The sequence below is a fragment of the Alosa sapidissima genome, chromosome 23 (assembly GCF_018492685.1).
Source record: "Alosa sapidissima isolate fAloSap1 chromosome 23, fAloSap1.pri, whole genome shotgun sequence".
Lineage (NCBI taxonomy): Eukaryota > Metazoa > Chordata > Actinopteri > Clupeiformes > Clupeidae > Alosa > Alosa sapidissima.
The window spans coordinates 10,004,976-10,032,475 of NC_055979.1; the positions used below are offsets into that span (position 1 = coordinate 10,004,976).

At 46.7% G+C, this 27,500-nt stretch overlaps 1 protein-coding gene across 1 annotated transcript in view; it reads left to right on the forward strand.

The window, feature by feature from the left end:
• The first annotated feature begins 8,344 nt into the window (after positions 1 to 8,344).
• Positions 8,345 to 27,500, forward strand: part of sh3bp4a (SH3-domain binding protein 4a) — a 39,566-nt gene continuing 20,410 nt past the window's right edge. Inside the window, exons 1-3 of the mRNA XM_042081325.1 lie at positions 8,345 to 8,465; positions 22,273 to 22,471; positions 23,651 to 26,055. Coding sequence (XP_041937259.1) covers positions 22,351 to 22,471; positions 23,651 to 26,055 — 2,526 coding nt within the window. The 5' untranslated portion in view covers positions 8,345 to 8,465; positions 22,273 to 22,350. The remainder of the gene's footprint in view (positions 8,466 to 22,272; positions 22,472 to 23,650; positions 26,056 to 27,500) is intronic.

A 27,500-nucleotide genomic window follows, 5' to 3' on the forward strand; every position in this document is an offset into this window, starting at 1 on the left:
ACTTTCATGTTCAAAAAATCCTGAAGAGTGGACAATCAATAAACTAGTTGTGCTCCGTCAGGAATGTAGAACTCTTTTTAGAACCGAAAATCCTAGGAGTCTGCATGCGGATAGCTCATCTGATCTGATCTGACCTGGGAATGCTTTCTCTCCCTGCACTCCGAGAGCAGTGGAACGGCTGCGGAGAATCCGATCCAGGAACGGCAAACAAAGCCTGGTCTGTCCAGCTGACCTCTTGCTATGATAACACATTACTCACTGCCGGCTTGGGAAAGTAGCATGTGTGCAGGGGCAGGATCGGGTCCTTGACACGGGATTGGCTCTCACTGACGTGCCTGTTTGAAAAGGGAGAACACCGAAACCACAGCTGAGGCGCTGCATGTCAGTCATGTGCCCCCACACAGAGGGACCGAAACCTCCGAAAGTTGAGAGCTATCAGATGGACTCTTCACCCCAGTCACCTTCTGACTACCATGGTGGTCTTTGTGGAGGGCTCAAGCCAGGCTTCTAACACTGCAAGCTGTGTGTAACATTATAACACTCAGCGTAATTAGTTTCTACGACCTGCTGCTTACCCTTCCTCTACCTCTGTCTTTCTATCAGTCTATCTATCTATTTACCGTCCCTCCCTCCTCTCACTCTCTCTCTCTTCTTTCACACACACACACACACACACACACACACACCACACACACAAACAAACATACACACACACATACACACACACACACACACACACACACACACACACACACACACACACACACACACACTGACAGACTAACACGTGCGCACACACAGACACACACTCACAGAAGGACAGATGATGTGTTCCCTGTATTTTGCATTCTACTAGCTGCAGACCCGTTCAGAGCACATTGCTAGCTGTGCAGACCAGTACAGAGCAAACCATGCTAGCTAGCGAGGCGGGCCCTCTTCCCCGAACAGAAAGGAGAGCATTACCCCTCACCCATCTCCCACTCAACTCACTCATGCTCCTAGCCTTCTGATCTGTCGACTTGACACATGTTGCTATGGCAACATGACCAGGGTAGGCACACACATACATATACTTACACACACACACATACACACACACACACACACACACACACACACACACACATACACACACACACACACACACACACACACATACACACACAGACAAGTAGCAGTGCACTTAATGTTAAGAACGGAAAACTATTTCATATTTATAGCAAGAGGAATTCTTTCTGAGAGCAAGGCAGAGAGTAGAGGGGGAAGAGAGGGAGTATAGAGACATGGGAGAGGAAGAAAGTGATGGAGGGAGTACAGAGAGGAGGAGGGAGAGTGTAAGTAAGAAAGGAGGGGGAGTGAGGGAGAGAGAGGTGAAGAGAGAGCAGAGAGGAGTAAGTGAGTAGGAAAGAAAAGGGGAGTGAGGGTGAGAGAGAGATGCGGCAGGGAGAGAGAGGGAGAGAGAGAAAAGGAGGTAGAGAGAGGGGGGTTGAGGCAGTCAGAGATAAGTCAGGTTTTCTCTTCAGACCCTCTATAATGAAATAAATATTTCCTGCAGGCCGGGCGAGAGCAGCAAAGAATCTGTGCGTGACCTGGAATGTGAAACATGTTGAATGCTTTATTTCCACCGAGCATGTGATGACATTTCTATAAGCGGTGCGCTCTGCTGGACTGTTTATGCACATTTGCGGCCTGGCGGCGTATCCCACGATGCTTATGAACATCATGTGACTCACAGAGGGTGCGAACTAAACCAGTTAAATTGGTTTTATTAGCAGCTGATTCTTCGTCCTCAGAAACTCACTCCAGAGAAAAAAATTTGTTTTTTTTTTACCCAGCAACACTTCAGTAAATGACACCGTCAGACATCAGTGAGAGAGAGAGAGGGGGGGGGAAGAAAGAGAGAGGGGGGAGAAAGAAGGATGATGAAAGAAAAGGAAACTTTAGCGATGTGACCACAGGCTCAGATTTACGGTTTTGTATAAAGCTCCAGTGGCATGCCTAACAAGGCGATGGCAAACAATCAGACGCTCCACTAACGCGCTCCATCCAACGGAACAGAACTCTGAGGTGTCATCTGGCAACCTCAGCCGATCTGCGGCTTTCTGTTTGTTTGTGCTGAGTTTATCCGGCCACTCAGTCCTCTATTGTTTTCTCTGAATGTGTTGCACACGCACACACACACACACACACACACACAGACATTCTTTGTCTTCCTCAAACACACACACTCAATTACACATTTGTTTTCACACAAATGCGCACACACAACTGAGAAGAGCTGGCTGAGCCACACACACACACACACACACACACACACACACACACACACACACACACAGTGTGGCGCAGTGGGACATCAGCATCTGTTTGTGGCTAATTGTTGGTGCCATTCTCAGGCTCAGTGGCTCTGCTTTGTTGTGTGTGTGTGTGTGTGTGTGTGTGTGCGTGTGTGTGTGTGTGTGTGTGTGTGTGTGTGCAGGTATCGAGGTGCAGAATTAGCATCCAAAAGAGTCCCCCGAGGCAATGAGGAAGCCACTGATGCGTTCCTCATAACGCTCCCCGTTTATGTCGGTGCAACGTGGTCGACAGTAGAGATTACTAACAACAGCAATCTGGATGGTATCGGTATCTCAGTTTAAGAACGGTATGCATGCACTGTTTGTTTGCACCTCATCACAAACGCTGTATCCAAAATAAAAGACAGATCAACAAAAATGAAAACTGTACAGAAAGTCTGATTTCTTATCTTCACCCTCTCAACAAAACTTTTCGTACTCTCGTTTCTTATCAAAGCTGTGTTTGGATGGAATTCCAGCTGCATGACTCCCAGGCCTTGCTTAATGCTTACCCTGTTCAGAGTTTATCGCCTTCGGAGTATTTTTTTCGTTGAAATATCTCACATTCACTTCTCCTGCATCATCCCCCCCGTCTCAATTTCAGGGCCACTACTGAGTGTTATCACTTCGCAAATATTACCCCAGGATCTCCATTGTCTCTTCACAATGATCACATAAAGAGACCACCTTCCCTGGCTTAAAGTAAATTCTGGATAAAGGACCAGGTTTTTCCACTGTGAGGAACTATACATATAGTCAAATAAGTGAATGTTGCGCCCACACAGTGAATGCATCGTCTATGCTTCCCTGAGATAGATAGATAGATAGATAGATAGATACTTTATTGATCCCAAGGGGAAATTCAAGAAATTCTGCCATGCAGTTGGTATAGAACAAGGCCCTAACGTGACCCAGGCCATGGGTATGATTCTCAGGGGATATGTACACACAGATACAGAGAATTTGGGAGCACCTGCAATACTTCTACAGGTAAAAACACACATAGCCAACTTTAAAACACACACTGCGATCCCAACTGCTGAGTCCTGTTGGATCACTTTGTGTTGTGTCTGTGTGGACTGAAGTTGCACTACAACACATACAGTCACGATAACCCATTGTCAACTAACACACTGGCTTCATTCTGCTGCTAGTGCTATTTGCGGTTAGGCGCAGATAAACTAAATGTAAACAAACCAGTGCTAGCCTACCATTTCCACACTACTCTTGCCCACTAAAGTGCCTTAAAGATATCTACATTATAAAACGTCATTGGCATGAGTCTGTGGTCCCTCTACGGTAAGTTGCTCTCACTGAAAGCATCGTACAGACCCTGCCTTAAGAAATAAAAGTCTTCATTTAGACCGCTTTGCAGAGCGTCTCCGAGGCCCCTTTCCACTGAATGGGCCAACAGCTGAGAGAAGAGATTCAGTATCTTCAAGGCGGCTCGTTCGTACCTGTATAGATCTTCTCAGGTCGATTGCACCTCCTCCAATCAGCGTGTATTGAACAGCTCAGTGCCAGAGGCTGCGCCAAGCTGTTGCCCACTCTTATATTTATTCATGCCTCGCTTTACTTTGTGAGACAGATTCACACGTAAAACCACCCAGAGACCCTCCTTGTGTGCAGCATATGTGTTGTAAATAGACTCCATCCTCCTGAGGTATTCAGCAAACCGTATGAAGCGTCTGTTTTTCAGCTGGTGCTAATTCTTCTGAGTCTCTCTCTCTCTCTCTCTCTCTCTCTCTCTCTATCAAAGCCCCAATGTAATTTTATCATCTGTGAAACATTAATGAGAGTGGGGTACCACCATGGATGATGCACGGTTGCAATTTCATCAGAGAAGCAAATGGTTATCAACGGAGGCAAAATATGAGAGCTAACTATTGATTTACCGACAGTAATTACACTCATATAAGTCGTTGTCTCACCACAGAGTTCATTACATCAAATAGATGGTGCTGGTTAGCGGTTTCTATATGAACACAGGCTTGAGGGAGATGTCACTAAATTCAGTCAGAAGCACTTTGAAACAGCTTCTGGTTCAACGGCGGCCTTAGCCTTAATTGACCAGCCCATACACCAACTGCAAAGTGGTTAGGTCTGCGAACTCATCTAATGCGTACGGAAGCGAAGTCTCAGACTAAAAGCCTGCCGGGAGGGTCTGGTATACTCCCTCATAGCTCTGAAGGAATACTGATCAACCTGAAATGTTTTTTAAGTGTGTGTGTGTGTGTGTGTGTGTGTGTGTGTGTGTGTGTGTGTGTGTGTGTGTGTGTGTGTGTGTGTGTGTGTGCAAGCTTGTGTGTGTGTGTGTGTGTGTATGTGTCTGTCTGTGTGTGTGTTTGTGCATGTGTGTATGTGTGTGTGTGTGTGTGTGTGTGTGTGTGTGTGTGCAAGCATGTGTTTGTGTGTGTGTTGTGTGTGTGTGTGTGTGTGTGTGTGTGTGTGTGTGTGTGTGTGTGTGTGTGTGTGTGTGTGTATGTGTGTGTGTGTGTGTGTGTGTGTGTGTGTGTGTGTGTGTGTGTGTGTTCTGGCCTTGCCACAGAGCAAATTAAAGAAAAGGACAGCAGGGGGAAATGCGTATGACAGTGCTCTTTACGTAAAAGAGTCAAGACATGCATCCAAAAGCAGGCAAGAAAAGCCAAATTTCAACTTTGGAACACACACAAACTATCACACATTTATTTTTACTTTTCTATATTTTTGTGGCTCTAAATATGTACTTTTAACATTATGACTACGATTTAACATTATGACTATGATTATGACTATGACTTTTAACATTATGTGTGTGCATGTGTGTGCATGTGTGTGTGTGTGTGTCTATCATAAAACAGCATGTTGGAGACTGTGTACATCATTGTTATCTCCAGGGGGCGCAGGGGATTAATTACCCTGAAATGCCATGACAGAGGATCAATGGTGTGTCAACAGAGCTCTATCTCTGCATGAATAGAGAAGCAAACACACAGACAACCAGGTCAAGGCTGAAGCACACAAAATCTGGGATAAGAGCCATTTGCATTTTTTTATGGGGGGGGTCAATCATTGTTCAACAAGAGATGGCGCTGTCTCCCAAACAGTAGTGAGACAAGTCTCCCTGTTGGTCGTCACTAGCATCCATCATTTGGCCTGGGCCTTCTGACAGGTCAGAATGAAATGGTTGGCTGGCGGCGGCACTATAAATCAGCCTGTGCCTGGCAGCTGCCTGCCTCTCCTCCTCCTCTCCCGGATTTAAATGGTGCCCAGGCACCACGACGCGCGCCCGTCGCAGCCCTAATGGCCATTCCCTCTCTTTCACCCTCCTGAAACCTGAGCTGGCCTCTCTGGCCAGTGTTTTTGTCTGGGCCTGGCAGAGCGCCCCAGTCTCGTCTCATCTGCCCGCCACATGGTCTTAAGCCGCATGCAGGCCTCCTCTTAAACAGCTCCACTCCTCCATTGGCTTCTTTAATGCACTTGTCTCGGTGCTGTGGTTATGCCCATGTCTGTTTAAGCTGTTAATTGCTCGTCTTGGCTGTCTAATTTGTGGGCCAGTCTTTTCTCTCTCTCTCTCTCTGTCTCTCTCTCTCATGTGCTCGTGTCTACTACGTCTCTTGGTCACTCCAGCTGGCCTCTGGTGTTGACAGACCTCCTGAAGCTGATATTACTTTACTGTAAGAGAGTTCATTTCTGCTCACTCATTGTCTTCAAATGGGCGTGAACACACACAAACACAGAGAGAGAGTGAGAGAGAGAGAAAGAGAGAGAGTGAGAGAGGGTGAACATATGACTCACTGAGTCACTGAGGTCACTCAAACAGGGATTGTTTCTTAAATCATCCTACAATGTCAGCCTTTGGTGGTATTTAAAAATAACATTAAACATCTAGACTGTTAAACCAGACAACACCATTCCTGCGGAATAAAAACAGCTAAAAATGGGGTCATCCTCTTCCAAACGCGACAGTGAAACGGTTTACATACTCCTGTCTGCTCGCTGTTTATCGTCTGCGGTCATTATGTTTCCATCTTCCAGGTGAGAGATCCTCTCCGGTACGGTTTGTTAGGAGTCTGGGAGCGAGACAAAAGCGCCCAGTAAGGAAATGAATGTGCTTCGGCAGCAGGGCCCGGCTCTGTCCACATTCCTCCCAACTTAGACAGCAACCTCTGACTCAGACGTGGCCTGTGTAACCTTGAGTCTCCAAAATATAGCCCCGAGATATGACCACGCGATCCCACAGGACAAAAATAAAGCCCCGAGATATGACCACGCGATCCCACAGGACAAAAATATAGCCCCGAGATACGACCACGCGATCCCACAGGACAAAAATATAGCCCCGAGATACGACCACGCGATCCCACAGGACAAAAATGCCTATTTGTGGCAGTGATGCTAACATTCGCAGGGGCTAGAAGAACTGTGGTGGTGAATTTTAAAGAAAGGGCCAAAATTAGAAAGTGCACTCTGTTGTTTACTTTCGGGTTCACATCAGCAGGGCAGACGTGGAGCTGACTGCCCCCCCCCCCCCCCCCCCTCTCTCATGGGCTGTCCTATTCATTTGTTTGTTGATGTTATCACAATAAGCTTCTCTCTGTTCTAATTTCATTTTCATTCATTGACACATTGTCAACACTGTCACATCAGGGAATATCTGCTCTGTTATCTGAAACAATTCACGCTCTCTGGTTTTAGCATTACAGGACAGATTTATGAATAGGAGAGGTGGCTAATCCACTGTGTGTGGGGGGATGCTTTAGGTTTATTCCACCTAATTGAACAAACTTATTTAAATACCATCCTCTCTCTCTCTCTTTCACCTTCTCTCTCCCTCTCTCTCTGTATACATTTGTGAGAGAGAGTGAATGTCCCCTTCTGTGTGTGTGTGTATGTGTGTGTGTGTTGTAAGTGTGAAAATTGTGTATGTGGCCCCCATTCCCATAATGACTTGTTTGTGTGTGTGTGTGTGTGTGTGTGTGTGTGTGTGTGTGTGCTAATGCTTCACCGCAAACAGCGCGGCTCTTGATCATTTGGCTCCTCACTTCTCCCAGATCTGTGCTTCTCGTCTCCCACGGTGGAAAGAGCCCGCCACATAAATAGCTCACCACACAAGCCCCATGGACCTAATGAGGCGCAATGGCATCTACTCGTGCGTAAAGATGTTTGTCTATCAGCTTGCCTTTGCATTTCAACCAATTCAATTTACACATTCATAAACTCGCCATCAAAAAATAGAAACGCTGTTAGGCCCGAGAACAACATTTCCGTTTGATCCTGGCTGTCATTTGGGTTGAGTAGCGCTATCATGCCAGCTATCATCTGGGGGAAAACGCTGAGTTGTGTTGTCTTGCCGCAAGCCTGTTTGGAATATTGAAAGAGAAAGACCTGTCGTGATGTCTAGCTCCGCGCTGTTGTTTTAAGATGACAGCCTTTCAGTTTCCCATGGTTCTCTCTACCTCTTCAACCTAAGATTCTCCCTGGCGTCGTGACTGAAGTATCTCATCAGGCGTCCGTCAATGGGGAGAAAGGAGAAAGAAAAACAAACCCCTCTGTGTTCAAACAGCGCCTGCGTCAGCTTGTTGTGAGACACATCTAGGCCTTCTCCTTGAGCTGAAGCGTGATGTACACTTGCTTTCACGCCATTTCACACATCAGTAATCTGTTGTTGGCTGGCTTGGCTACGCAGTGAGATGTTTATAAAGAACAATCTCTCATTGTGTTACAGTGCGCCTGTTTGTAAACATCGTTGGACTTGTTTGTTTTTCAATTTAATGCGATGTGGGCCTCCCCGCCACTGTGTGTGTGTGTGTGTGTGAGAGAGAGAGAGAGACTGCTTTCAAACCCGAAAAACATCTGTTAATTAAAGTGCACACCCTTATAAAAGCCGGATGCAATATAAACAAATTAAATTCAAATGTCAATTGAAACGTAAAGCTCGGTATAGTAGGCTACAAATGACAGATGCGAGGCCGTCGTTCCCTGGCAGTCTCCTCCCTCCTGGTGACATCAGTAAGTTGCGCTGGCTGCCTGTAACACAAGCAGTCTGCCCAAGTCTTACAGAGGGGGAACAACCGAACTATTCAACTCGAAGGTCTTGTCTTTTTTTGGATGAGTTTTCAATCGCCTGTATGCTAATGCAAAAAACAAGTGAGTTATTAAGGTCTATTGCGTGTGCGTGTGCGTATTTTTACATATGCCTTTGGAAGTGTGGCTTTATATTTGTTGTGGAGTCGCTCTCGTTGTCATTGAGAGCGGCAAGCAAGAGAGCTCATGAGCCGGGATAACCCCTGAAGAATGTGAACCGCTGACTTCTAACTGTTATGAGGTTCAACGCCTTAATGATGTGACAATCGATAGCATTTTCATAGTTTATTTCTACCGATTGTATAGTCTTTGAAAAGGTGTTACGCTTTAAACTTTAATGAGGAAAGCAGAAGTTATAGACCGAGAAAATGGTAATTGAACTGGGCAAACGCGTTGGAAATGGCCGTGGTAGGCTACTTATTCAGTGGGTTTTGCGCTCCAACAAAATAGCATAGCGTGCACCTTTCTACATCTTACAAGCGGTGTCTTTAAAAAATCTTTGGGTGGTTGTTATGTGTTCCCGAGTAAAGGCTAGGCTACCTAGGTAGATGGGTGATTCTCGCCGTTGTTTGGCAGGCTATTGGTTTTGTATTTGCCGTTATAGATGAGGTGTAAGACTGTAAGGACCTCTCAATTATTCAGGCAATACGTGAATTGGTTGACGGGGTTCTGTGAGTTCCGAACGAACAGCATCTAGTTGTTCTAAGCTTTCTCAGTCCTTATATCGAAGTCGTTATATTGAAGTATTAGGCATTGTTCTCACAAAACTGTGTAGCCCGTTTCGGGAACGTCCATTCCGATGTCGATGTCCAGAGCTATTTGATGGAAAATGAAGATTGACACCCAATTTCTATGTTTAAAGGTGCGCATTAGTAACGGTCATCTCGTGCCTGGTCATAGGTGCCCCCCCTCCTCCTCCCTCTCAGCCGACATTCCATTCAGATTTGGAAAGCTGTGTAACTATGACCCGGACTATATCAGGACCCCCGGCAGGGTATCCTCAACAAACCCTTGCAGACGACATAACCAACATTCCATTGGCTTTCTTCAGACTCACCAAAATGCAGAAACTATGGAAAAGAATGAGGACAAATGTTAACGCACAGAGTACAAAGTACGGCGTGTGTCCGTGATAACTTCGTGCGGTCTGGGCGCTTAATCTTTACTCTCGCAGTAGAAACGACTGCCGTCTAAGCATAAGTATAAATGGCTACAAAGTTTGGTTTTGAACAAGTGCCCGCTGTAACCTCCGGGTTGCTTTCCGCGCAGCTAACTCAGCGTCAGAAACTCGCCAAATACGGTCACAGGATACTGTAAATGACTGGTGGCTATATTGAGTGTATCTTTGTGTGTGTGTGTGTGTGTGTGTGGGTGGGTGGGAGGAAAGGAGGAAGAGAGGTCAAGGGGGCTCCCAGAAATCACTTCACACTAATGGGATCACTCTTCTCTCTGTCTGAAAAATGAGTTCCTGTCTTTTGATGAGATGACTAGAAGTAATCATTAGTCATTGCAGATCCCAGATCAGCAGGCTTGTGAAAGCTTGTGAAACATTTATTTAAAAATGTTTAAATGTTCACAACATTGAGTGTTTCTGTAAGAGTCCTTCTTCACTGTTAAAGGTGCCGTGTGTAATGTCCGCCAAAAAATCAATTCATACTCCACATTCCATAAAAGATGGGGGCAGTATACCTCCAGAAAATAAGTTGGTCTACCCTAGAGTAACAACCGAGAAACGTGTATTGCAGTTTGGCTGGCGGTTATGTTGCCCGCATACCGCATCTCATGGCCGAAACTGGTATTATGACACCTGTCGGGCTGTGGCTAGTAATTTAGCATGCTAATTCAGGTTGATTTCTCTGCAGCACTATACCTTGTCATTTTTTAAATGACATCATCAACCTTATTTCTTCTCATTCTTTGGATGCGTGTAGCTCATTTTTTGGATATTTTTACCTCAATTCTTACACATGGCACCTTTAAATGAAGGGAAATGGAGGATGAGAGGACTATTCGTACTGCTTCCGTACTATCCACAGTAATGCTATTTTGGCTTTTCAGTAGCTTTCCATTAGGAAGATAAAAAGTGCATTGTTGTGCAATTAAAAGTGCTCTGGACATGAGCTAACAGATGTGGGAGATATGGGACACTGAAGCTAGCAACCTCTCAAATAGGGTGAGCATTATTCCAAAGTCACCCTGTGCATGTGTGTGTGTGTTTGTGTGTGTCTGTTTGAGTGTGTGTTTGTTTGAGTGTGTTTCATTCATAACCTCGCATTTCCTCTTTTGTCGGTGTGGGTGAACTCCACGGACGGGGTCTATGTGTGTGTGTGTGTGTCCGTCCTTCGTGTGGGATCAGGCCCTGAGGACAGACAAGAGTGGGTCGTCCAGTTGGAGGATTTCAGGCTTATCAGATGACCTTCCTCGCATTGATCACTTGCTGACCGGCAGAGGGGAGCTTCGCGGGGGCTGAGGCCGACTGCCGGCCTTTCCAGACAATTCTGCATCTGCCTGTTTTTGTATACGGCCAGAGAGAATATATTAGCACTCAATGTGTAAAGACTACAGTCTGTGAGCAGGCTGATATTAAATTCCTCTGCAGCCTCTGGGTTGGGGGGGGGGGGGGGGGGGTGCAGCTGGAGGGTCTGTAGGAGTCGCAGGAGAGGCAGGGGAGGGGATGTTAGGGTGGTTTGGGTTATGGGATATTATGAAAGACTGAGGAATCCAAGGCTGGTGCTCATCAAAGTCGGCATTCCCTTTGCTGTTCCTCGTCTCCCCCAAAATGTTTCCTGCCAAGGAGCCCCCCCCCCCCCCCCCCCCCCTCTTGATACCCCCGTCCACCCCTATGTCCTCCCCTCCAGCCCCCCACCCCCATCCCTTACGACCTCCTCTCCTGCGACCTCTAAGAGTATGTCTCTGTAATCACCCGGCCGGGGTCCATATTAAGAGATTGGCTTGCTCTCTCCCCTCCCCTCTTATCCTCCTCTCTCTCTTCATCGTGTGCACTAAATAGCTTAGGTTCATGTCATGTTCAAACAACAGGGGACACTCGGCAATATTTGCGCCCCACATTCCCCCATGGCACCCCAGTGCCAACCTGCAAATGTTAAGCCTTTCCTTGGGTGAGTGTTCTTTATTGGAAAAAGGGAGGGGGTGGGGGTTTTTGCGTGCTATCCTGGATTACATTAATTGAATCACAATGGGTGGTGAATATACACACCGTATGCACCCAGTTGTGAAAGCTTAATACTTTAATACTGTGATAAGCAAGGAGGCTGTGTACTGCATGCATAGTTTTGGTTACAGTAAACAGTCATTATATTGTCTAGAGTCACTGGTGCAGCTCCTGCTGTGAGTGGCTTGTCCAGCTCGCTGGTCTGTGTGTGTCATTCTGGACAGCGGTAGCTTGCTTGTTACATAGGAGACCTCAAACAGGCAGAGCCAGACTAGATGGAAGCCTAGACTAGAAGTACTTTGTTAGCCATTGCCATGGGGAACACAAACACAAAATGTGCAAAGTTTTGGAGGAGAGAGTCTGTCTGATATTCTGTTTTGAACATTCAGCAAAAGACGTTTCCTGCTGATAAATATTTTAGGTTTTTACACGAAGTGGCATTCCCGCTGAAAAGGCGAGGTGTCTGTCAGGGACCGTCTGGCGTCTTGGTTTTGAAATATTCAGATGATTGAGTGATCACTGACGAGGGGATTGTCTTGATTTCATCTTCACTCTTTCCCGTTTACATGCCACGCAGCTAGGGAGATGGAGACGGCCCATGGGACGGCAAATCTGCTTCATGTGTCTCTGATCTGGTGTTTTGCAGCTTCTCAGAGACATCAGTGCAATGTGCACTTTGTGGTTTGAGCACCTCTCTCCCCCCCCCCCCCCCCCCCTCTCTCTCGTCTCAACTGATGCAGTTCAAGTGAATCACTTCCACATGGCAGTGGTGATGACATCAGCACTGAGGCGCTTTGAGGAGCAGGAGGGGAGTGGACGGTAGATTCCTGATGCGTTGGCTCACCTCAGCCTGCGTTTGCTGCTTGGCTCTAGGCTCTGACTGCCCGTCTGGTGCACAGCAGTGTAATAATTAGGTTTCGCTCTCCGGGGCCTTGGTGGGGTCACACATGGTCAGGCCTCCTCTCCTCTTCTCTCTTCTCTCTCTTCTTTTGCTCCCTCTTTCTCCTCTCTCCCTCTCTTTTCTCTCTCTGAAATCTCCTCTCCTCTTTTCTTCTCCTCCATTCTTGATTGCTATTTGACTCAATCAGTCTTTGCTCTTATTTCTCTCTCATCAGTTTCTCCTGTTATCTTTCTTTCCCTCATATTCTCTCTCTCTCTCTCTCTCTCACACACACACACACATACACATACATACTCATACAAGCCAAAGCACACGCGTGCGCAGACACACACACACAAACATACAGATACAGGCCAAAGCGGACACGCGCGGCAAAGGCATGTGCACATGCACACACACACACACACACACACACACACACACACACACACATGCATCCAGTTATTTTATTCTGATATCTTCATACAAGAGACACACACACATACACATGTAGACACAGTGTACACCACATAGATGCAGAAATAGAATGTTTACACACACACACAGCAGATATACATCCAATGTGCATACACACATTTTCTGCATGTTTGCTCATGCATGTTGAAGGAAAAGCACACATGCTTGTATTGACATTGACACACTAGGGCAACTCCAGCACCCACACGCGCGCACACACACACACACACACACACACACACACACACACACACGCACAAACACACGCACACACATACGCACACACACTGGCACACTTGGGCAAACTTGCCAGTACGCACACACTGTGGCCACTGGAGGTAAGAAATGCTAAGTTAGCAATTTGCCTCAGCCCAGGGAAACAGAGGTGCGCTAACAAATATGTCAACTATTCTCTTTCCCATCTGTGGACTTGGCAAGAGAAACAAAGAGCCAGAGAGATGGAAAGAGAAACAAGATGTATTTGTCCTCATCACTTCAAAAAATGCCCTAGCTCATCATTTTCCATTGTACAAATTTGCGGTGTACGATTTCATAATGAACAGGAACTCGATGCTGGCTTAGCTGCGCTAATCCTTTGCCTAAAATCATCAGAGTCCCGTTGTTAGGGAGGGCATTCAGCGAGGTATGAATAAAACTCGGCTGCTCCCCCGGTGTCTCCAACAGTGCGGGCAGGACGGCATGGGTGCGCACCAGGGGCGCTGCGGATTACTGCCAGCCCTTAATGCCGCCGGGGGAAACTGCAGCTAAGCTAAAGCTAATGAAGAAGTTTTTTTTCTTTTTGCTGCTGCTGCTGCCGCCCAGGCGTGCAGCGCAGAGTCGTGGAGCCGGCCTCCAGAACAGCTTTATTAATTTAGCCTCAGCTTTTGTTGGAGCCAGATTTCTAATCCCCTGCACAAGTCAGGCTCAGTGTGTGATCACTCATTTACATTTGCCTTGGTCATTTAGCAGATGTTCTAGAACAGTGTGCTGTACTGTGTGTAGGACTAGGAGACATTTTATCAGGACTTGTGTCCCCTGGGATGTGACCCCATGACCTTGGTGGTTGTGGCACCGTGCTGTACCCATTCAGATACAGAAGCCTATAGCCGTAGTATCACACATATGGTCATTCTAACGTCCAGTCAGCTGTAGAAAGTGCTGAACAAGCTTTGCTTTGATCTCACTGTACATGACATCACTGAAAGATTCAGAGCATTAAGTGTTTAGTTACTGATTTCCAAAGTATCAACATTTACCAAGAAGGATCACGTTTGTTCATTTTACAGGCTGTTCTGTAGCAGAAAGTGCTGAGCAAGCTTTTCCTGTATCCTCTCTGGGTGCATGACATCATTGAAGGCTTCCTGATAAGCCTGGTGATTCGTCCTCGTCTTATTGCATCTGACAGCTGTTCAATAAGTCTGTTTCATACAGGGTTAGTTTTCCCACAAACCCTTTTTCCTTTTGGGTAGCCGTGGCCTACTGGTTAGCACCTCGGACTTGTAACCGGAGGGTTGCCGGTTCTGAACCCCGACCAGTAGACACGGCTGAAGTGCCCTTGAGCAAGGCACCTAACCCCTCACTGCTCCCTGAACGCCGCTGTTGATGCAGGCAGCTCACTGCGCCTGGGATTAGTGTGTGCTTCACCTCACTGTGTTTACACTGTGTGCTGTGTGTGTTTGTTTCACTAATTCACAGATTGGGATAAATGCAGAGACCAAATTTCCCTATAAGTATATATACTTATATACTGATATATATATATATATATATATACTCTGTGAGGAGAGCCCTACAGATGGAGAGCAGTGATAGGTCAAATGACTTGGCTGCCTTACCCACCCCTGACATGGGCACTAATATTTGCCTGGGTGGTACTAACTCTGCTTCCAAGTCTGGCTCCAGTGGTCCATTGTGGGAAGAAAAGCCTTTAAGCCTGAAGCTGGTGTGTGTGCCTGTGTGTGTGTGTTTGTGTGTGTGTGCGTTATTGAACAGGATATGACCTCCCCAATTTGATTTATCAGGACTATTTCCCTCCCGAGGCACTGTTCGCCATTCCTGCATTTCGCCATCACTCACGGTGTCCCGGGCGGTCCCAGGATTCCCGTAAATAACTCCTGTCCTTTTATTACATTAAGCGTATTATTTACACCCCGCTTTTAATGATGCAATTAATATTCTGGCGCTTTAAGTGAGGGCGAAAGGACAGAGTTGATATAAGTTAATAAGCTATGATGAAATTAATGGTGAAAAGATTGAGATGAATGCTCTACTGATGCAAGTGTAGTGGCGCGACGGCGTTTTTATTTCTGCCCACTCATCGGAGCTTTGCTGAAGGATTTCGCTTGAAGTTTCCAGCTCTGTTTGCAGCCAGAGTAGAGAAGAGAATTGCTGGAAGGCACCGAGGAGAGTGTTTTAATAACTGCAATCCCGAAGGTCTTTGTGATATCTTTCCCCTTGTCCTCAGCACACTCTCAGGCCCATGAACTTTATTTTTACTTTTACGAGCTTGGTGGCGTTATTGAGTAGGGAGCTTGAGAGATCTCAAACGACCCGCTATGGCACACAGACGGGTTTTTTTGTATACAGAGTAAAACGAGAGACTCTCACCCACTTCTGAGATTGGAAAAGAAGAGCATCAGATCAGAGTCAAACTTTTTAAAAAAAAGTTGGTGACAAATGGGTGATAGTCTGCCTCAGCCTCCAATTTATCATGTCTTGTCAGGCCAATCATTGGATTAATCTATAAACGACTTCATCTGCGGTCGCTAGCTCCTCTCCTTCAGGGACCCAGGAGTCGTTACGCATCTGACAGGCGATGGAGAGTCTTTAAGAGTGGGGAGGGGACATCATATTGGAGCAAGTCACCGACGGCATCGTTGTGGGCTTGGCAGCACCGAACCATGCAGTCGCCAGCCGCACAATTCCCCCCGCTGAGAGTTAGTGCCCAGGGAAGCGAGTCTTACTGTACTGCATAACGGGCCCTGGGGAGACATCATCAGTGGTCTGGGCCACAGAGTGACTACTCACAACACTTGTCATGTTTGGTGGTGGCGGCCACGGCAACAGGGGGCAGCCTGGGTTCTCACAGCAAACGAGCTGTCCCATGAGTTAGGCAGATGGCCTGAATTATGGATTAAGCCTAAAAGCAGAGCAGAGCACTTTTTGGGCAGAGATGGGAGAGATAAAGGCAAAATTATATTTTTTGACCCAGTTCAAGCCTGCTTTTCAGGATACACTGGGGTAATACATGCGCACATTAGCAGCATGACATCCCAATTACAAAGAAAACATGTATGTGTCAATCGAGATATGTCTTGTCTATTTTCTTATCAAAATTTATAATGTATCCGTATAATTTATTATGACCGCCGCGCAGCGAAGTGGCGGTCATATAGGTTTAGTCAGATTTTTTTTATTATTATTTCTTTTTCTTTTTTTTTTTTTTTTTTTTTCGCATGCCCAAATTTCCGTCAATGATTCCCGGGACACTGAAAGACCGGGGTACACGAAACTTGGTGGGCATGTAACCCCACATGGATAGCATGTAACCATCGTTTTTCGTTTTGATCTGTAGCCCCCCCGCTGGACTGGACCCCCCGAAAGGAGGGTAGGGCAGACACAGTTTTCTGTGAATATCTCAAAAACCGTAGGGTTTAGGAGGACCATTTTTTTTTTGTATGTTGATCTCAAGGGGCCATGTCAACCCATTCCATAACCACTTATTTCATGTATAGCGCCACCTAGTTAAACACAAAAAAGTAAAAATGAGGTGTTGTAATTGAAGGTATCTGTGACCTAACATAGTCAAAACTGCACGAAATTGGAAGTGTAGGATCATTATGACACCCTCTGTATGCCCGCCAAGTTTTGTGGAATTCCGTTCATGGGGGGCCACACAATAAATTAATTTATGTTACTATACACCAACTGGCCTGTAGGTGGCCGGAGACAGTTTTCTGTGAATATCTCGAGAACTGTAGGGCCTAGGAGGTCCACCTTTTTTATGTATGTTGGTCTTAAGGGGGCATGTCAACCCATCCCATTACCACTTATTTCATGTATAGCGCCACCTAGTTAAAAATTAAAAAGCAAAAAATTAGGTGTTTTCATCACAATATCTCTGGCTGACAAGGTCAAAACTGCACGAAATTAAAAGTGTAGGATCATTATGACACCCTCCGAATGCATGCCAAGTTTTATGTACTTTCGTTCATGGGGGGCCTTACAATAAAATAATTTATGTGTACATTTAGTGACGTACACCAACAAGGATTCCCGGGACACTGAAAGACCGGGGTACACAAAACTTGGTGGGCATGTAACCCCACATGGATAGCATGGAACCGTCATTCTTCGTTTTGTTCTGTAGCCCCCCCCCGCTGGACTGGACCCCCCGAAAGGAGGGTAGGGCAGACACAGTTCTCTGTGAATATCTTGAGAACTGTAGGGCCTATGACCAATTTTTTCCGTATGTTTGCCTCCAGGGGTCATGTTAACCCATTCCATGTGCACACATGTGCATAAACAGAAACACACGCACACACATACATTTACAGTAATCATACGTATGACACATACTCACACAGTAGACATATGTATGCATGCATGCACATGCACAAACACACATACGCAGGCAAACACACAAGCACGCACATACACACACACACACACACACCCACACACATAAACATAAATTTGTACACGCACACATGCACACAATTCAAGAATTTTTCCCGTCATCTACTCCCTGAATTTTTGGTCATTGATACCCGGGACACCGAACCACCGGGGTACATGAAATTTGGTGGGTATGTAGCCCCACTAGACTTTTACGGAAAAATTTAATTTCGTCCCACCCCCCCCAGACATGCTTGGTTTTTACTGCAGGTACGTTAATCTTGTAATATCAATAAGGACCTAGGTAATGTTACCGTTAGCGTTGGTTGAGTGATGGAGACATTTGATTGATTGCATTTGTAGAAAACTATAAATGCGGTTATACCAAGCAAATGTATAGCAGCACTGTTTGTATCTTTCGACTGTCATTTATTGCACGTGCTACAAAATCATTCTGTGCAATGGAAGATTTACCAACGTTACACCGGTCTGATACAGTTTTGCCTATACATGCGTGAGACTGAGACGCCTGTTTATTTTGTTTTAAGTGCGTGCAGGGTGTGAGAGGGGAATCGATGTGCTTTGATTACAGCTTGGTAGTTGTAGTCTGTGAAATTAAAAAGCACGTGTGTGTGAAGTATCCAAACAATGACACCTTCATTTCATTATGGCTGCTTTAGCAAAACACCTTAAGCTATTGTGTAGTGGGTCCCATGTAGAAGTGGCTACTTCATTCGCGCTTTCCTTGACTCATGGAGCTGCGTGAATGTTATTACAACTTTTCGCCACGATATGACAGTTTAAGTCCGCTTGATACTGTAAGGCGTAAGCCATTGGTTTCCAAAGGAGATTTTATTTGTGTCGCCAGCATAGCCTATTGACAATTTATGTTGTAAATAGGCCTACCTTATAATCCTACCTGTAGCTTAGGGAAGCTAACAGCTTTCTATTAGGATCTAGTTTGTTAGTTACCGTTTTGTCATAACTCCCTGATGCATTTTTGCATTTAGAATAGTCAGAGCGTGTATATCTCAATCGGAAAATTAAACAAAATCGGGTGCCTATGGGCTAGGCTGGGTGAACCCAGCCTGATCTGCCCGCTATTTATTTTTTGATTTCTTAAAAGATTGAGCTTGGTCTTATGAAAGCCAGACTAGCCATGGACCTCAGTTAAACAATGCAAGGGAACATGAATCAGCCTATATTTGCACGAACAATAACGGACAAAAGCTCTTCAACTTTGGCCCGTTAAAATGTGTATGAACAGTCTAGCGACGCATTTCATCAAGGCCCATTTGGACATGTCAGTTATTTGCACCACTGGTTAGATGTAAAACAGCATTTCGTTTCAGACTAGGCTACTGTTACTTAATTTGTGCATTAACAATAACGTTTCAGACTACTGTTACTTAATTTGTGCATTGACAATAAAGTATTACATGAACTAAAGATGACTAAAATCTTATGTAGAAGAAGAAACATTCACAAAAAATCCATCCATCCAAAAATGACCTTTGTTTTTGATAGCTGTTGAAAACGGCATGGAACTGACAGAGATGTTTTTGTTTATAAATACATAAAAAAATAAATAAATAAATAAATAAATAACATTATGCTGATACCTTTTGCTTTTCCCAAATACAATGTAGCCTACAGGTGTAAGTGACCTTTCATCAATCCAGTTGCAATGGATGAACTGTGATGAACTGCCCTACTTGTGACTGTTTAGAGATTTTAAAGGTTTTATAACAATGCTACATCTTCTTTGGCTATTCTACAATCTATTCACCTTTTCAGCACCAGTAGGCTACTTTCTGTGCAGCCGCACACACACACTCAGGCATGCCAAACAAGCATACACAAAAGTTTCAAGAGTGGGGGATGGAGACAAATTGAAGTGTGCTTTATTTTCGCGGAACGGATGTACAGGACTCAGCAGCGGTCATATTTTGTACCGCTATGCGGTACATCTAGTTTATCTTAAGGGGCTGCAGAAACATGCATAAATACTCGGTTGAATCTAGGCCGTAGTTTAGATCAGCAGCAGTGCGCTGTCTCGGTTCCCTGCCTCAAAAGCCTGAAAGTACAGAAGAGAAATCTTTACAGTGCGATAGATAGTTGTAGGATTAAGTCTTCCCCACCCAGTGCAGAGAAGCCCCCGGGGATTATTTTCCTGCACTGGATCATTTCATATCATCTCTGTCTTCAGATGGAATACATCAAAACAGCAAATGTGTTTTTTTTTTTGCTTTTGGTGTCTGGGATGGCTTATACTCTTCACACAAATCGAAACAGAACAGCCACAAATCAAACTGTTTTCCATCTCACAATATTTTCTAAAAACTGTGAATGGGACACCAGTGGCTTAAGTGGACCCATATTGGGTCTTTGATGACGATGGCTGTTATCTTCAGGCCCTGGAGATATTGCCTTGCAGGCCCTTATCTAAGCGCTTTTTTTCTTTAAAAAATTACATTTTTTGGTATTTCTTAGCTACTGAAATTTTAATTCATATACTGGATGCCCTCGTCTCTCTGCCTCCGCCTCAGACTTGCATACTCTACTGATCTGAGCAGCCTGGCTCACTGAGTCCACTTCACTCTACTTCAACACACACACACACTCCACACACACACATGCACACTCCACACACACACACGCAAACACACACGCACACTTCACACACACACACACACACACACACGCACACACACAAACATGCACACACACAGGCACACACACACACACACACACACACACACCCCACCCACGTCACATCATATGATGAAAGTTCCCCGGTTGCCTCCGTACGGGACAGATTTACGGCCTCTCCTGCCGTCTGGCCGGCCTCAGTAATCATGCGTAGAGGCTACAGCCCTATGCGTCTGAGCCAAGCATATGCTTACCTTAAGAGGCCATAAAACAGAACAAGAGTGTTACAATGGCCCCCTGCCTGTACATCATACAGCCTCAATACAAAAGTGTCCTCTTGATAGAACATCTCTCAGCCTTCCTCTCTGTCTGTCACTCTCTCTCCCTCTGTCTCTCTATCACGCTCTGTTTCTGTCTCTCTGTATCTCTCTCTCTGTCTCCACCTCTCTCTCTAGCGATCCTATCTATGAATCTGTCTACTGTGTTTGTCTTTCTGTGTCCCCACCCTGATTGTCTTTCTCTCTCTGTCTCTCTCTGTTAACATTGGCCATAATTGTAATGTCATTCATAGCCTCCCTGGCCCGGATTGTGTGACATGTGGTTAAGTTAATACCTAGGCTGAGACTTGTATTAGCAACTAATACGGAGACATGTGCACGGTACTTGTAAGTGTACTCAGTAGAGATTTCATAACTAATGCACGTCCTCTATAAGGATCTGTGTGACAACAATAGCATATCTCAGCTAAACTCTGAAACACATGTGATGTTCACTTTAGGCCTGAAGCTGTGTGACATCTATAAGGAGCTGTGTGACATGTGATGTTCACGTTGGGGATGAACTTGTGTGTGTGTGTGTGTGTGTGTGTGTGTGTGTGTGTGTGTATATGTTTCAGCTCTGTGCTGCTGCAGTGCCGTGGGGGGGTCCTCTCTCGAGTCGTACTTTGATGTGCCCGTATCCCCGGGACCACCCCAATTAAGACACACGCCAAATCAGGGGACAGGGAGATGAATGTATAATACTTAATACTATATTCTACTCTGGTATCTCTCCTCAACGATGCTCCTACCAGTGCAAGATGTCTCACAGGATATCGCTGTAAAGCGATGGCAAACATTTACCGTATTTATGTTCACAAGCTGGTCAAAAGAAACGCCATGTGTGTGTTAAGCAGAGATGCATTCTTGAAATGTCTGGGTGCTGAGTGTTGTGTAGTCGAGTTCCACACACTCCGACAGTCACAGTGCTCTTGAGAATGTGACATTTTTAGCATTGCAAGGACTCAGGCATTCCAGGAGGTGGTGGTGATGGTGTGTGTGTGTGGGGGGGGGTTGAGTTCCCCTGAGGCAAGGGCATTGGGAAGCACATGGGTATTTATCATTCTCTTTTTAGGAGAACCTTGACTTACGGTGCCCCGGGGCTACCAATGCTCCCTAATTGAAATTCTGTGGCAATGTTGCCTTATTTTCTTGATGAAATTCGACAGAGAAAAGACAGATGCTGGAAATCAAAATGAGCCTCCTGGAAACATACCTGGAAGGCATCCAGCGTTTAGAAAAAAATCTCTTCTTGGCCATGGAGCAGGACACCCTATAACAACCCCCTGTGTTCATATTGGATTTTTATATGGATATTGTCATTGGCATGAAGCTCTATTTACAAGTGCCGGAAGTGCAATACTGCTCCCTCTTAAAATGTTGTCATGGAGGATGTTCAGAGATGGTGAGACCTTGAAAGGCAATTTAGAAGAGTAACTGCCTGTGTCAAATCTGACCACATTGCCTTCCCTCACCCTATAGGATGCACTTGTCCTTGTCAGCAGGCCTGTTATCTGTGGGCTAGTCAATTATGTTTTTCTTTCAAATGTTTTGTATTGTTTGTGTGTTTGCGTGTGTGTGTGTGTGTGTGTGTGTGTGTGTGTGTGTGTGAGAGAAAGAGAGAGAGAGAGAGAATGATGTGGAGAGAGAATCTGATGTGGACAGACAAGACTTATTAACAGGCTTCATGTCGGTACACCCTGACATGCTGCTGATTATTTATCACAATGGCCTTTTGTGTGTGTGTGTCTGCAGGTGAAATGGAGAGTCACCAATGACTGATGCGTATTTGCTAAGAAATGGGAAAGTAGCGTTACCAGGGCTACCACCACTATGGCCGCCCACCGAATCAGAGTGACCAACAACAACAACATTCTTCCACGCTGCAAGTCAGAGGGAACGCTCATCGACCTCAGCGATGGCGTGTCAGAGGCTACTCTCACAGATGTCAAAGGTCAGTGTGTGGATGATGCGACAGTAACAAGAATCAGAATCAGAAGTATTAGTATACAGGAAGAAGATTGTTTCTGGCTGCTGGTGTCATTCCAGCTTTAAAGGCAATATACAGACAAAATACAATACAGGCAATGTACAAAACAAACAATATATACAATGTACAGTACTCAGACAATGGTCATATTGTTTAGGACAGTATTAAAGTAATATGTATCTTTAAACAAGCCAAACAAAGAGCATAGAGTGCCCAAAGTCCTTTTAGGCAAGTCCCTCCACTCAGCGGCCATATTGCAACTCATTTTGGGGACTTATCAGGCATCTATTTCAGGCAGAGCTGCCCGTGTATGTGTAGACGACTGCCATGTTTGCGTTATGAACCCCATACATTTCTATGGGAGATTCTTTCAGTGCTGTGTCTCCTCATTAGAAAGTCTCTAGTGCACTGTGCTATTGCAGCATGTAGGAGAATGTGATGTTTTATATCTAACTGAGGCACGTTCAGTGGGTCATGAGTTTGGTACGCTCAACTGTGTGCTGCACAGCACCACTCAAAAATGTTCTCTTGATTTACAAATATTATGCGAATCCAGATTAGGTTTCAGGCCCCAAAAGAACAAGTAATCTTGCATAATAATCAGACCATGTAATGAGGATGTTGATATCATCAGTCGCTGTCTTTCAGAGAGAGCATTCAGCGTCATTCAAAGGTGACATGAAAATTAATCAAATCCGTCGTTAACATTAATGAGGCGCTACAACTGAGGGAGATTTCAGTTACTGGCACATTTAATCTGAGATTAAATGATTATTCATTTCAACAAATTCATACAGTCAGGAATGTTTGCATAAAGATGTACAAAAAAACCAAAACATCACTGAGTACAAGTTACTTAAATATTTTTATTTGATTATATATTTAAATTTATCCTAAATAATAATTATTAATAAACATTGCTTATAATGTTTTACTGACATTTGTGGCAGAAAATTGTGTAATGTTAGTTTATGTGTGAGTTATTGATGGGGTTTTTTCCTTCAATATTTGACTGTAATATAAAGAGTGACTAATGGTTTATTCTCATGTTTGACCATAATGTGTTAAGTGTTACTATTGTTTACTAATGGTTTACTAATAATTTACTAATGGTTTACTAATGGTTTATTCTCCTGTTTTCAGTGCCTTCTCCCAGTGCCTTACGCTTGGACACATCGGCCTCCTTCGGAACGGCACGAGAGGTGGTGGCCATCAAGGATTACTGCCCATCCAGCTTCACCACACTGAAGTTCTCCAAGGGCGACCACCTGTACGTGCTGGACACGTCCGGCGGGGAGTGGTGGTACGCCCACAACAACACGGAGATGGGCTACATCCCCTCCGCCTATGTCCAGCCCGTCAGCCACCGCAACTCTTCGCTCAGCGACAGCGGCATGATAGACAATCTCGGGGACGTGTCAGAGGAGGGGGCCAGGGAGCTGGACCTCCTTGGCGAGTGGAACGGCGTAACCCTGACGCCCTCACTGCCTTACAGTTGCAACCCTTTCTCCGCCATGCGTTCGTCCACCAATCCTTTTCTCAACGGGTCAATGCAGGGGCTGCTGCTGGACCAGAATGTCCAGGAGAAGGCCAACCAGCGCAACGCCATGGACTTACTGCTCTTTGACAATTTTGCACCTTCCCCATCCCCATCTGCCACCAGCACGATCACCAACACCACCACCACCGCCATGACCAATGGACACAGCAATAGCATCTTTGACCACACGCCTATCAGCCCGAACATGGAGGCCTTGGGGATGCTCCGCAAAGACAACCCGTTCTTCCGGAGCAAAAGGTCCTACAGCTTATCGGAGCTGTCCATCCTTCAGTCTCAGTCCAACGCCCCGCTGCCTTCCAACGGCTTCTTCAGTGGCCTCAAGGCGCCCTCGCCCGAGCAGTTCCAGAGCCGGGAGGACTTCCGAGCGGCTTGGCTGAACCACAGGAAGCTGGCCCGCTCCTGCCACGACCTGGACTCGCTGGGCCAGAACCCCGGATGGGGCCAGACGCAGCCCGTGGAGACCAACATCGTTTGCAGGCTGGACAGCAGCGGCGGAGCGGTCCAGCTCCCCGACACGCACATCAGCCTCCACGTCCCTGAGGGTCACGTTGCCCCCGGCGACACGCAGCAGATCTCCATGAAAGCCCTGCTGGACCCTCCTCTGGAGCTCAACAACGACCGCTGCTCCACGGTCAGCCCCGTGGTGGAGATCAAGCTCAGCAACATGGAGGTGAAGTCCTTCGTCACGCTGGAGATGAAGGTGTCTGTGGAGGTCAAGAAGGACCGGACGCACCTGGCGGAGGTGCTGTGCGTACGCAGCGACTTCAAAGAGGGCCCGTACGTGCCCGTCCCCCAGGCCTACATCTACAGCGACACGGTGCAGGTCCAGCTGGACAACCTGGAGCCCTGCATGTACGTGGCCGTCGTGGTCCAAGCCCGGAACGGCTCCATCAGCTCCACGGTCTGGGAGCATATGGCGAAGAAGTTGACTCTGGGCTTGTACGGGCCCAAACACATCCACCCGTCGTTTAAAACGGTGGTGGCCATCTTCGGCCACGACTGCGCCCCAAAGACGCTGCTGGTGAGCGAGGTGGGGAAGCAGGTCCAGGCGTCGGCCCCGCCTGTGGCCCTCCAGCTCTGGGGGAAGCACCAGTTCGTGCTCAACCGTCCCCAGGACCTGCAAATCGGGATGTACTCTAACATGTGCAACTACGAGGTGAAGGCCAACGAGCAGGCTCGGTCAGTGCGGGGCTTCCAGGTGAAGCTGGGCAAGGTGAGCCGGCTGATTTACCTCATCACGTCGCGCAACGCCGACGACATCGCCGACTTCACGCTGCGCGTGCAGGTCAAGGACGACCAGGACTGCATGCTGGCCCAGTTCTGCGTCCAGACGCCCCAGCCGCCGCCCAAGACCAACGTGCGCTCCAACGGTCAGAGGAGGTTCCTGAAGAAGAAGGAGGTGGGGAAGATCATCCTCTCGCCCCTGGCCATCACCACCAAGTACCCACAGTTCCAGGAGCGCTGCATCACCAACCTGAAGTTCGGCAAGTTGCTCAAGACGGTCATCCGCCAGCACAAGAACCAGTATCTGCTGGAGTACAAGAAAGGGGACGTTATCGCCCTGTTGAGCGAGGAGCGGATCAAGCTGAAGGGACAGCTCTGGACCAAAGAGTGGTATATAGGATATTATCAGGGAAAGACGGGTCTCGTGCACGTCAAGAACGTTCTGGTCTTGGGGAAAGTCAAGCCCATCTACTTCTGTGGGCCGGACCTGACCACGACGATTCTGATGGAGCAGATTCTGAAGCCGTGCAAGTTTCTCACGTACATCTACGCATCCGTGCGGACGGTGCTGATGGAGAACGTGGGGAACTGGCGCGCGTTCGCCGACGCTCTGGGATACGGGAACCTCCCCCTGACCTTCTTCTGCCGGTCGGAGCTGGACAGCGAGCCGGAGAGAGTGGCCTCGGTTCTGGAGAAACTCAAAGAGGACTGCAACAACCTGGACATCAAGGAGCGCAAGTCCTTTCAGAAGGAGCTAATGTCTGTAAGTAAACACTGTTCTTTTGTATGTTTGTTTATGTGTGTGTGCATTTAGTCCTTCAGTCCATTTGACCTTAAGTGTCCTGTGTTAGTTCTGTCCATCCGTCTTGTGATATAAGGCTGCTGAGCATCTCTCTTGTCTTGCGTTTGTGTCCATCACTCCGCGGAGTGGCTTTTGGGAGGCTAACGCTGATTAATGCTGTGGTGGATGGAGGGGGAGCAAGTGCGGGCTGCTTCTGATGAGAGTGCACTTAGCTTGGCCACTGCCACCCTTTCATCTGGGCGGCTGCTGCTGAGGGGGCTTAAAAACTCAGCCAGCCCAACTTCCTCTCATGCTTCAATCGCTGGGCCTACACACACACATACACACAGAGGCAAACACACACAGAGGCAGACACATACACATTGCAACCACCGAAGCCTACACTCACACTCACATTTAAGCACACACACACACACCGAACACATAGACACACACAGCACATATATGCACACTCCACCTTCCTGAGAAAGGAGAACAGGCATTAGTATATCACACGCACACAGGCCACTTGCAGTAATGACGTAAACCTCTCTGGAGTGCACCCACGGAAGACGAGAGGCATGCTTCAGGGCTCGTGCGCGCGAAGACGAAAGAAACGTTTAAGAGCGTGACAGGCACCATCAGCAAGGGCTGACATTTAGATTTGGCTACTTCGCAAATGCTATTATCCAGCGTGACAGCCTGGTGAATGACCCGAACAGAGCATCTGCGTGTCAGGAATGCTCCCCCCCCCACCCCACACACACACACTTAGAGGTGCAGTTGGTGTTCGTAAGGCCATGGCTGTCCAACGGAGCATCGGAGTGAGCTAAGTTTACAGTTCGAATGTCAGAACATGTTAGGTTTACAGTAAGACACGTTAACAATAGCAGAGTGGGTTGTAGTGATTCTTAAACATACCAACCATGGCGGGGAGAGAGATGCCAAACACACCAGAGGAAAATTGCTCCAGTTCTGTCAAAAGTGTGTTGGGATTTCTTTTTTCCGCTCCGTGCGTGCGGATACAAAACTGTACAAAGTGTTTGGCTTGAAAACAGCGTGGTGCCAATTCTCTGATCACGCCTTGTCGTTGAAGGCGCTGTGCCGTGCCGTGCGAGCTCAGAGCAGATGGGATCATGGGAAATCAGACACGGTGACACTCTGCTCAAAAGATAGATGCATAACAGTTTCGCCTCGGCCAATATGGGGAATTTAAACAAAGCGGCGACACCCTCGCAGCCTTGACAGCTTTCGCTGTCGCGATGCGTGAGCGGAGAGGACAGAAGCGAGGCCATTCTCTTTTACTCACACCAGCGAAAGTGAAAAGCTCGGATTCAAGAATCATTGGCGTCTCTCAGCATCGCCATCGGCTGGAGGGAAAGGAGGAAAAATGCTTTGTTGTTTGTTGTCAAGGCAACTGTCTGGAG